Here is a 12,744-nt window from a genome sequence, read left to right as displayed (position 1 = left end):
TCACATGGTGCAACACTTGTTCTTGTGTGTGTGAGAGTCTTTGAAGCGGAGTCTCTGCTTGGATCGATATTTCTCCAGGTAGGTCAGCTGTTTGCTGTTGATGGCTCCACGACGCTTCCTACAAATATACAAACACACAAACAAGGTGGAAAAGGTAGAAGTTAGTGGTGACATTTAAAATGCTGCTGTCAGTGCATCTGTGCATGCTGACTACAAACAGCTATACCTTAAACCTGTTAAGCTGCTTTCAGACATGTACTGGATGTTCGAGTAAGAAGCCTCTGACTTTCTCTAGCCAACCCCGAGTAACTAAATGTCTGAATGAGCCGATGTGAGAACACAGCAGGAGATTCTCCAAAGGTGAGTTTCTGTGAACGCATCTGAGCGAGGAATCTCCTGCTGCGTCATTCATGTGTGAAAGAAAAACTCCAATGAAAGTCACCATTTACCCTAACTCAAATCTGCATGACAAATGCAAGGTTAATTTGGAATCGCCCCTGTCCAAACCAGGATTTGAGCCAAGAACCTGTTTGCTATAAGACAACCGTCCATGTATAATACACAAATCCATAAGCAGAAAAGCTCTTCTGTTGTTGTAACTGCCTGAGGGTAAATACACAGGGTGTGAAATAGAAATGTACTCACTGCCTGATAAGTTGAACAGCTTCCTCATACTTCATCCCACTCTCTATCAGAGCCAGGGCAACCAGCACAGGAGCCCTGAATGCATGTTAGAACACACACAGGGTCACAGTCACATCTTTTTCTGTTGGGTCTTATGTCTAAAGAAATTATAGTTTGTATGTCAGAGAAATCCAGTGATCAGGTTAGAGTTGTCACACCAGCAGTTGAAGACAGTGGTTTAGAGGTTTAGAAAGTCGCAGGTTTTTACTAAACCTGAAAGGCCTTTACTTTAAGAATCAGGTAATCCCCTCTGTGCTTATACGTGTGTGTGTGTGTGTGTTTGTGATCAGCTTCGCCTCATACTTAAAGGTGTGAGGTGCGTGCAAATGTTTTACTGGTGAATTATCGTACCGTCCCAGTCCAGCCACACAGTGAACTGCCACGCAGCATCCTGGATCCTCCAGAAAATTCGTCTTTAGCAGACCCAGCCAATCATCAACAAGTTTAGTCGGAGGTGGGGCTCCATCATCGAAGGGCCAATCCTGAAAGAAAAGCAGACACAATCAATCAATCAATCAATCACAACTCTCTGTGTGGTTGTGTGTGTGTGTTGTATCCTCACCACCACAGTGATGCCGTCTTTCTCCAGCGGCGTTTTGTCATAGGTGATGTCACAGACGCGAACCACAGTGGTGGCGCCAAACCGCTTCAGGTCCTGGAGGGGTAAACAGTGGTAGAGGAGGATTTTCATATGTGCATATTATCTCTCTGACCGGAGCTCTGCAGGGATCTGATGTCACACATACGTGTCGCTTACCTCTATGAAGGAGCTGAGAGTGCTGTCTGTGGGGTTGTGGGTGATGAGGAATCTCATGTTCTTGTGGCACAGTTCCACTGGAGCTGGACGGTTCATGGTGGCCAGTGTGATCTTGACGTCCCAGGAGGACCTCTGACCTTTATGTGTTAGCACTTAGCTGTTAATCATAAGCTCAGTATCAGGAACAAACTTATGATTTCAAATATGTGAGCTATGTTTGGAGCTCATTTCAAAGCCTATCAAATGACATAATAAATGACAAAATCCCCATGTGTTCATTAGTAATCACAATAAAGTGTCATGACACAAGTTATATCAAACATCTTTTACATGACTCTCTGATTTAATGCAAATTCACAGATTTGTCTTGAATTTTTCTAAGTGACATCGTATGTATATCTTAATCCCTCTTAGTAGAACCTGCCACATATCACAAACTTGATTGTTTCCCAACTGTTACAGACTTAAAGCTATTGTTCAACATTTTGGGGCAGACAAAAAACACCTTTGGCTCTGGGGTTTGAGCGGGCTGACCATGAACCAGGGTGTCAATGCTCTGATCCCTGGCTGCTCCGGCCTGCGTGCCAAAGGGAACTGAATCTCAAGTATCCCCCGACGACCATTGTGTGAGGAAGAAGCTCCACATATAGACTAGGTGAAGGTGGCTTGTGCTGTAAATCTCTTTGAGTGGTCGATAAGACTCTGCATAAATACAGTCAATTTACTATGCCAAATATATATGTAGAGTCTGGTAATTAGCCTAGCTTATCTGAGCTTTGCAAAAAGACTCAGAGCGACCAGTAACATGACAAGTTGTAATTTTCAAATTTTGTTTTTGAACAACATAAACAAACAAACAACCTAGTGGGAGCAGGTGGAGAAATGTCATCCATCTTCTTTGCTCTCGACTGTGTGTCTGCAGAGACTGTGTTTGACTGACATCTTCCTCAGGACTTTGCATCATAGCAAAATACTGTCACAGCTGTGTGAAAGTCACATGGACTGAGCTGTAAACCCTTGAATGATAGGGATGGGCCTTGTCAGTGTGTGTATATGAAAGTGTTTCTATTTAAAATGATTACCATGACACTTGAAGTATCCTGGATGTACACTACATAGCTGTCATTTGAGCATAACAGGGATGTGAGTTTATTTTAGGATATAATTTTATATCTACTCTATTAAGCTGATTGTTAATAGTTTACAATGTATATGTATGCATTTTATCATCTTTTTTATGTTATTCAATTCTTTTTTACTCTTCATTTTATTGTTTATTCTTCAATTTAAGAAACATTCACACTTCTATAGTTTGTATTTTGCACTGAATGGATTACAAAGCGGTTAGAGCTGAAAAAATAATAATTCTAATTCAGAAGTGCCTCACATTACTACAGCGTTTCACTCCTGCTATTTTAACACTGATAAGAATTTCTTAGGAGATATCAGAGTCCTCACATGAAAGTAAATAAATGTAGGACAGCACACCACAGATCCCGACAAGCCATGATGTGTGGAACGCCACAACAAGTCCGAAAAGTACAGGAGTTAAAAGTGTTGGTGCGTCACCATAATTGGTCTGGTCACCAGTTACCGCTCACCTTTAGTTCCAGCTGTAGCAGTTTGCCGCTTTGTTTTCCACTTATAACAGTTCTCAGGTGATTTTGCACTTCCTGCCAGTGACGGAACTTCCCGTTTATAGCCGTTGAAGTTATAATCACAATTCCACGGTGCTGTCGTCTTGACTCTTTTACACCATCAGTTGACTGTATCCTATAGTCCAACAGGTTACAGTGTCAGTTCTCTCCGTGTCCCACTCTTTGTTTTTATCTCTCCTTGATTGTCCTGTACGCCTCTCTTTTTCTCGTTTGTCTTTCTCAGTGGCTTTCTCTCTCCTCTCTCTCTCTCCAGTTATCTTCTGGTGAGCGAGACTCCGCTTGTTACCCCATGAGCTTGCTGGTTCAGAGAGCAACGGCCAATGTTCTTTTGGGGTTCACGGCCCCAGGATGGCATAGTCCACCTTCACCCACATAGGGTCTAAACGTGTTGGGCGTGGCAGTAGTCACCACTCTGCTGCACAAACTCCATCAACCAGCGATTCTGAATGGACAAACACACAGAGGCAAGAACTGGTCAAACATTGAACTTATATTCTCATGATAATACAGTCTCAGTAATTCAGCTTTCGTTCCGATGGTCCAGAGCTAACTAACAAGTAGGAAGTAGGAAACAGCGCCAAGATTGTCAGTACAAATACAGAGTGCAATCCTGGTTTGTTTAACTCATCTTCTATTCCATATACTACGTGGCCATATTTTGAGGCAATGTGGGATTGTTGCTATTTACTTTAGTTTTGAAATAAATGCTGCTTGGCTGAGATGTGCTCCACTACTGCTCATATAATTTGTTGTTTGGAAAGATTTCCTGCGCTTCAGGTCCTGCCCTTCTCCTCACACTCATGCTGCTTCGCTGGGCGCAATAATACATTGGAAAATTCCTTGGTCCCATGATCATTTACAAGCAGTGTTTATAGACTCACAGGCCAAAAGGCTGCTATATATCAGGACCTTATGTGTAATAATAGCAACTTGAACAGACATGCACTTAAGTGTTTGCAAAAGACGACAGATGCAACATGAGCTCCAAAATCTAATATTTGATGGGATTTACAAAATAGGGAAAATTTGTATTAGATTAGCCTGCACAATATCAACAAAATTGAATTTTCTCTGAGGATGAAAAATGGGAACAAAGTCTAAAGAGCAAATGTTTCATTAGATTTCCCCTCAACTCAGTGGATCGTGTCTCATTTATGCTCCCTGCAGCCAAACTGCTTTTTCTATCGATTCATTGTGTTTGCAGAAAATTCACATCTGCTCCATTCATTAAATGCAAAGCAGTGACACAAAAAATGGGCACAGCTCTGAAAATATAATGTAATTTCCTCAGCAACCCTTTTTTTATAAATCAAAACAAGGCACTACATCTGCTCAATAGCTTAATAACTGAGAAATATAATATCCTGCAGGAAAATACCGGCTGCAGTTTAACTGACAATCCCAAAAAGTGTAATTCTGGTCTATTTGTCTGACTATTTAGTAAAATATATTTTTGTATAGATAAATACACAGTCAAGTTGTTCTCACAGTTAGAGGTTGAGGACAGTGAGCAGAGGTAGTGAGGGAGACATGAATGAAGGTGCTCAGAGAGGTGACCCTCCGCCCACTCACATGCCCAAACCTTCAGACAAACAACCAGGGAAAGCCCAGAGGTAATCTGGGTAATCTGTGGCCACCTCTTCACCCCTGCTCTGACGGTCCACACACGCACACATTTTGGTGATCACATGCCAACCTACTCCCTCACTCCTCCAGAAGGTATTCTATACCAGGTTGTTGACCAGCCATAATTAGGAATGTATCCTTTGTTAACAGGATAGAGGTCAATTCAGAATGATGCATAACAAACGTTTATTTTTTCCTTTACTGAAATTTTTAGAGATGTTGTTTATTTTTTTTAAACCTTGCTGATACAACAAAATAAAAAGTGAAACATGCAGGATAAAAAAGGCAAGGACAAGGCAAAGCCATTACTTTACTGAAAGAGATACACTGGTTAGTAAAGTCTTTAAAACCTGAATCAAAGGGAAATACTAACTCTCTTCAACTTTAGCTGATTGACTTCATATAAAAATAACATACGCAAACAAAAGAGCATGCCATATAGCCGTAGAGCGGCTAGACAGTAGCAGTAATTCCAATTAAAACTGTAAATCCGATCGTCCCTGTTACGATAGAGCGTTTCCATGTCCCACGCTGACTCAGGACTCAAAGTGAGTTAAAAATGGATCTCAATATTATCTTACAGCCGTGTTAAGCAGCCAAACTTTTCTATAGTACCTCTAACGTGATGGTGAATGACACACAGTAAGCTTGTTAACAGTAAAGACAATAACAAGGCAGGTTAGTAGTAGCCTTGAATAGCTTCAGTCCTGTGACAGAACATTCACCTTGACATCCTGACACCTGTAGAGGGAGGGGGGGGGGGTTCTGTAATAACTCGTGACTGGTAAAAGGAGCATATTCTAAATACCTGTATTTGAAATGTTTCTGTGAAGCTGCACAGCCCCCCTTCTCACATCAGTGGACATCTTGGTTGCCGAACAGGGAAATCCACACAAACCCACTGACAATTCCACCATAGTCTTGCAGAAGCAGCAGCAAAGTCCTGCAGCAGTCTGAGTGCTGACATCCCACCAGCTGACTGCCTGTTATAGTCAACCCCTGTAGACACTGAATACCTGCAGCTGTATTTATAGCTGTATCTACGCTGGCAGCTGATTCTGTGACACATCAAATTTTTTTGGTGGGAACAGCAGTCACCAAATGCCAGTGCAGCCTCGTCCTCCCGCTCCCTGTGAGCTGCACTGAACTTGTGTGATTACTATCTCTGCAATGGAAATGCATGTAAATCCTCTGTGGTGTACTGTAGCTGTCACTCAAGTTGTTATGCTCAAAAGTTACCGAACCTGTAACTTTTGGCTCCGTGTCAGCATCAGGACTCCTTTGCCAAATATGATATTAGTTTGAAGTGCAGTGAAAACAAACACACTATGTACAGAATGTGTGTCCTTACCAGTCAGCTCTTCAATGTCATCTCCAAACACAGACTAGATATTGACTCCTCTGTGCTACACGATGAAGTGAAGTCCGACTGCTTTTGCTCTTCTCTGTGTGTCTGCCACTACAGGAGCTTGAAATTGGTGCCAGCGAAGCAGCAACAACCTGTAGCTCTGCCCCAGCTGTCACGCAGAGGAGCAACCTCACCCTCAACCCTCCCCGCCTGTCGCCTGCAGTGCCCAGGATCTCCCAGTGCGCAGCTCTGTACCTTGCTGTGGCAGTGCAGTGCAGTGTGCCGTGGCTGAGGATCTGCTGTGAGCTGGTCTAATCAGGCTGAGCAGCCATCTGACCCTGACAGCCCTGTCACCAGCAGAACACTCTACAGTTAATGCTCTTAGAGCGAGAGAGAGAGGGAGAGAGAGAGAGAGAGAGAGAGAGAGAGAGAGAGATGGAAAGATAGAGATACAACAGCCTCACTCACCCCTCCACTCCTTCCTCCTCTTCATCCTCCCTTTCCTCCTCTTCATCCACTCTTCTTCCTCCCCCCTCTCTTCCAGGAGGCACTCGGTGGGTAAATAAGAGGTGCTGCTCCCGCTGCTTCCTCCTCCTCCTCCCTTCTCCTCACCCCTTCCTACAGACTGATAATTGTGAGGTCTAACCAAAGGACACAGTTCACATTGACATATAAATGCAGATCAGTGGTAGCGTCCATTTTCTTTTGATCTATTTGTTGTTCTCGTGAACGTCTGCCTGGAACTTCTCTTGTTTTCCTCGCCTCCCCCTCTCTCTCTCCCCCTCCTCCCCTCCCTGAAACACTAAAAATAGATGGTCCTCAGAGCTGGCAGACAGATTGGACAAGTCGAACGCTTTGAGCCTCAGTTCATGGAATTAACTTTCTCCTTGACTGACAATAGTACCTGGTTCTTTGTTCCGCTGCAGACAACCCTCCAGTGTTGATCCGAAGACTGATGATCACTGTGTTCCTCCAGAAACACAAAATAAAAATACATTTTGTCAACCAAATCACACAGAGGCAGGTTGTTGTTGTTGTTGTTGTTTTTTTCAATAAAAACCATGCAAGTTTTTTTTTTTCAGGTTTAGGATACATGTTGAAGTTGTCTTCATCCAGAGTGTTTACCAGGTTATGTGACTCCACAGAGTCACAAGGCAGTCACAGGCGCAGACTTTTTAAAGCTGAACACGCTGCGGCCTCACCTGACTATCAATCACTTTGAGCTGGAGCTAACGTGACTGTTTATCTTTGTGCACAGCTTTAAAACATGGTTATAATTAGCTGCTGTGCTATTTGAACACTTTTCAAGTTCATTGCATTACAATTGTTGTGATCATGTCTCGGCTAAGACTTACTTTGTGTGTGTGTGTGTTTTTGCTCCCAGGGCTGCAGCTGCGTGTTCGACGCATTCACGTTGCCAAATGTTTGGCTGCTGTATCATGTTCCCGTGTTATCCCGCTGATTTTCATTGTGGTGACCTATCACCCTTTTTTTTATTGTGATAACAAGCATAAATATAGACACGAGTGGTGATTAGCAAGTTCCAAACAGAAAGTGACAGATAAAGACCTCCAGCAAGAATAAAAAAATAAAATGGAGAGACAGATGACTCAGCTTTGCCTTGTTGAGTGACATAGAGGTGAAATGGCACATTTCACAACTTTTTAAATGTGATAGGGACAGACCATGGGTTGACTGTAGCACAACACAAAATACAATAATATGTCAAATATTGAGTTATAGATACAATCATTAGGTTTACTCATCTAAAAGCACTGTATAATACAGGTGATCAGTTTGTCGAAATATCAAAAAAAGGGGGGTTTATAGTTTTAATAGGGTTTGAGGCCTTTTCTATGTGATGTTTACATGTTCTCCCCGTGTCTGTGTGGTATGCTACAGTATGCTGGTGACCTTTCCAGGGTTTACTCATGCTCTCGCTGCAGGGCAGCATGACCCTCAAGGCATAAGCAGTATTGATAATGGATGTTTTTAAAGTTTTTTTGTAACAGTTCAAAAAAATTTCACCCTTTCTGAATTTAAATTTTATTTATTTAAACCTCAGGAGATACATTTGCATTTTGAATTTGAGCTATTTAAAACCTTGGTATACACTTTTCAAATTTGAATTTTCAGAAGTATTTGAATTTAAATTTGAATTGGGATTTGAATTCATCCCTGAAATGAGCTGGTTTTGAACTACAATATGATAGACTTAATTTGTCAATTGTCTGCCGCCCTTGGTTATTGGCTTGTTCCATATAACCATAGTGGTATCCATTATTCTGGATACCAAACACAATAGTTGTTTTGCTCAGTCCAGACATCCACAGTCACAGTTTGAAGACGTTGTGACAACTTTTTAATATTTGGCCAGTGGCCCATGTCAGATCAGGTGGTCTGCAGTATTGCTTGGGACCCTTAAAATGCATCTGTATTCCAACACTCCTCTGGTGTACACACTAATTATACAACTGGGACATCGTTGCCACGTTCATGTCATCATTGTTTCCCAGAAGTTAAGCTCTCATGTTCCACTCAGGGCTTCTTCTCCTCTCTGATCCTCCAGAGGAACAGTCTGCTCCAGCACCATGTGACCATCTGTTTTGAGCCTACAAATGGCAGCGCACCGGCCTAAACATGGTTGCTGCAATGGCTTCTGGAAATGTGAGCTGCCACCCTGTAGGTCATCCCTCAGCTGGTAGTCTTGTGCTTTTTGAGGAGCGTAAAGGAGGCCAGCTTGGGCCTTGGCCATGGACTCACTCCCACACTCATGTAAGCAGTGGGATGACCTGAACCCTTTCTACCACGACCACAAGGAAATGACAAAGGAAGTGCTCAGTCCTCTTTTTTATACAAACCAAACACTTTGCTGATGGTGATGAACGTGGTAATTATGAATCGTTATCAAACTGCCTGCTAGAGTTGGACTCAAGTCACAGTGATGAGATCATATACTGCCTTGTTTTCTCATAACAAAACTCTCTCCGGGTAAAATCTCCTAAATCACAGTATCAGCGATAGAACGGATGCAATATATGCCCACAGCTCTTTACCTCACTTGATCTTGAGTCAAGCCAAACTTATCCTTCACTTCATATCTTGTCAGTGTTTGTGCATCTGCAGGCATCAGTTGAAGTGAGTTTTTCCTTTTAAAATATAACGTAATGTGTACAATCATTCCCTATTCCAGCCCTAAATACTAATATTATAATAATATTTCAGTCATTTGGTTATAAATAAATATCACTGTTTATGACAGAAAAGCCATGAAAAGTGAAATATTCTGCTGCCCAACTCTGAGCTGGTTGCTGGAGGAAAATAAGATAAATATGCATAAATAAATAGACATAAAACTGGGCATGAATGTGCATAACTAGGTTAATGATTGAATAAATGTTGTTGTGGTAGTACTAGTAGATTCTTCTTGGTAAGCTATTGGCATTATGCAATGTCTGGTGCTATTTCCACCACCTATCACCTAACCACCAGTGCTAATCTGGTTCAGTAACATGCCTTGTCTGTCCCTGTTGTATTTGTGTCTGATGAAAACAAACATGGCCTCTACTGAAGAGAAGGGCTGCCCTAAGGTGATATAACTAAACAACCTACAACAGCTACTAGTGCTTCTACGACAGCCATGCGTTTAAAATACTGCTGACACTAAGAACAGAAATTACTTTATTATTAGAGAATAATTATCACTGCTAAACTATTGCTGATAGTCCATGTTTATCTGCAAACTACTCAGTAAAGAGGTTAATCCTCTGACAACTGACCACTAGTTTGGTCCTGTGTCATTCATTCCTGATGAATGAATAAAGTGGGAATGCAAGCGAGTGTAAATTACATGTGAATATATACTGTACAACTACACTGTGCATCCCCCTCCCTCTCTCATTCTGTAATTCAGTCCCTCGGGCGCTCTGCTCATGCAGCACTGTCAAATACTATGTAATTCCCTGAGCAAACAAGGAAGAAACCAAATATGAAACGGAAGCACAGTCACTCCAATCAGTTTTATATTTTACAAAGCAAGATGACATCATGTATTTCATGACTTGAAAATATGGACACAAAATCACACAACGGCATATATTAAACATACGTTTAGAGGACGTAATATAGTAGCCTAACAGTTGCATCACTGATCTGAGAAACAAAGCTTCTCATTGGTCAGGACTAGATGCTGAAGAGGAAACAGTGAACTCTGCAGAGTTTTAGACAATCGATCAAGGGCTTCCTGTTTTGAGCCATTCTAATAAAAGTGAAATCTGAAGGGTTGCAAGAAGATTGCGTGACATGAAATTTTATAAACATTGGGGTTTTTTTAAATCGTAAACAATGAGATGGTTTCATCTTTTACCGTTTCATAAATTAATTGAAATGAAACTGAGAAAAAAAAAATCATTATCGCTTGACCTGATCCAGATTGATGGATTTATTGCTTTTAAAAAACTATCCAAGGCATCAAACCTTTATGCCTAAACTCAGAAGAGTGTAACTAAATATGTCCCCACAAACACTTACAGCAAAACACACTATAAAAGGAGTTATGGAAAGGCCCAATGTGTTTTTCACATAAACATGCACACACCATAAAGAAGTGATTATACAACTCACATATGTTCACGTACACAGAATGAGGTTCAGAGGAAAGTCCTACGTATGCCTTCTAACATACACACACACAAACACGTACACACCAGTACACGCACATGCACACGCAAACACAGTCAAGCATGTGGCAAACAGCAGCAGCTGCTGGGTTTATAATTAGACAGTTTTGAAAGCTGAGAGTCGGACTTCAGGACTTTCACCTGCAGGCTGAAGAGTTACCATGACGACCAGTTGTCAGTATGAAAATACAACTTTATAATACCACATATATATTATTTATGTGTATATATGTGTGTGTCGAGACATTGCAGTAAGAGAATGCAAAACCAAAGTAAACAAGTGTGGGACATGACACCTGTTTTTACAGAAGCAAATGAGATGCATTCAGACTCAAAACCCATTTTGTGCATAACATGTGTAGGAGGTTATACATGAGGTTATTTCTTACAATATCTGTAAGTCACAGTCAACGATCACTCAATGATCATTTCACCATATGCTGTGATTTCTGGCTTACCTGGTCACTTTCCATCTCACTGTCCATCCCTTCTGTTTTGGAACAAACACACCCACATGGGCTCTCACAATCAACCTCCAAATGATTTCCTTAATGATTGTGCCCCAATATATTTTATGTGTGTGAAAGTATACGCACAAAAATATATGCTAATTCACAAAAAATAATAGATAAACCCCTATGATAATGACAAATGGGATCTGTATGAGAAGCTCATGTTACACATTTAGACAAGAATCATTTGGTCGGCTGATAACGCTTGAGTGCACATATCAGAAATAAAACAAACTGTTACTGAACCAAAATAATGTGAAGACTAAGGTTTATCAGATAAAAGACAAAACAGTGGGATGAACTTCTGACATTCAAGCTGCCTGTTGCCTCCATAGACCACCATAGTTTCCACACTGCTGCATCCAGAAGGAGGACAACACACTCCATCTAGTGGACAAAACTTTGAACCGACACAAAGGTGCAAAGTGTTCCACAAGCTTGAATGACATTGGGATCGGATTCTCTTCTCCAGACCAAATAAAGTGATTGAGTTGCAGTTATTCCAGGTAAACTTTGAGTTTATTTACAGCTTTGAATTGCAAATGTACTACTGATAATTTTACTTTCAGTACAACACTTAACTGTTATGACCTACGATACATGTGTCCTGTGTTATTTCTTATTGGCAATGTGACATATATAAAAGAAGATTCTGAATATTGTCTGATGTATGTCGATGTGTTGTTTCTTATCTGCCTAAATTTAGGTTAAATCACAGAATCCCATCTAGTCTTTTTCATTTGAGACATTTTGACATGTCACAATAGGAAAATCAGAATACAATACATTAAAATGAAATATGCTTGGATGCAAAAGACATACCATGTTCTAAGTAGTCTGTGTCTTTCAATATATATGGATACTACATAAACTGCCATTCACATATGCTCACATACCATTTCTCAGTATTAAATTGTGCAGATAATATTGTTTAGATTTTGAGCCCCTCCTTACTCAAATACCTCAATTGTGTTTCTCCTAGATCAGAGTAGTATTGAGTTCAAAATATGATTCTATTAAGTAATAAAAAAGAATAAGTATCGTCAGTGTGGACGGTATAATGTGTTTAACCTGTTTTGTGACTATTGAATTAGCAGGAATTTAAACTGCAGACATGTTGAATATTATTCAAAATGTTGAGAGTTAATAGACTGAGGAGATTGTTTGGTTTCATAAACTGTTGTTGTATTAGACAGGTAGTTGTATCAATATATCTGCTTGTAGTGATTTTTTTGCAGAAGAAAGAAAATAAATGTGCTCTATGATGTATTATTTGTTATATCATACTGTGTTAATTATGTTGCTTACTGCTACTGCTGTCTGTAACCAGTGTTTTGATCATTTGAAACAATTGTAATCACCACACACGCCCAGAAAGATAAGCGAGCAGTCAGTTGTGAAATAGGTTAGCAGGCCAGAGCTTAGTCAGGGTTAGTATGATGTTAAAATGGCTTCAGACTGACGTGAGGCTGAGTAAGAC

General features: G+C 40.8%; 1 protein-coding gene across 1 annotated transcript; it reads right to left on the bottom strand.

Moving 5' to 3' along the window:
• Positions 1-3,087, bottom strand: LOC133014451 (protein tyrosine phosphatase type IVA 3). Its single transcript, XM_061081693.1, has 6 exons — positions 3,043-3,087; positions 1,442-1,578; positions 1,247-1,339; positions 1,036-1,166; positions 646-720; positions 1-118 (listed from the first exon to the last, which is right to left on the bottom strand). The coding sequence occupies exons 2-6, from the start codon at positions 1,535-1,537 to the stop codon at positions 1-3; spliced, it is 513 nt and encodes a 170-aa protein (XP_060937676.1). The 5' UTR covers positions 1,538-1,578; positions 3,043-3,087.
• Between the last annotated feature and the right edge of the window lie 9,657 nt (positions 3,088-12,744).

Source organism: Limanda limanda, chromosome 11 (assembly GCF_963576545.1).
Source record: "Limanda limanda chromosome 11, fLimLim1.1, whole genome shotgun sequence".
Lineage (NCBI taxonomy): Eukaryota > Metazoa > Chordata > Actinopteri > Pleuronectiformes > Pleuronectidae > Limanda > Limanda limanda.
The sequence above is the reverse complement of the archived record's forward strand: the minus strand, read 5'-3'. Positions and strand labels throughout refer to the sequence as shown.

Excerpts from the sequence above, each read along its gene's own strand:
- LOC133014451 (XM_061081693.1), bottom strand. The coding sequence starts at position 1,537 with ATGAACCGTCCAGCTCCAGTGGAACTGTGCCACAAGAACATGAGATTC. Across the intron at positions 721-1,035 it reads TGTGTGGCTGGACTGGGACG|GGCTCCTGTGCTGGTTGCCC; the intron begins GTACGATAATTC and ends ACATGCATTCAG. Across the intron at positions 119-645 it reads GCTGTTCAACTTATCAGGCA|GAAGCGTCGTGGAGCCATCA; the intron begins GTGAGTACATTT and ends GTATATTTGTAG.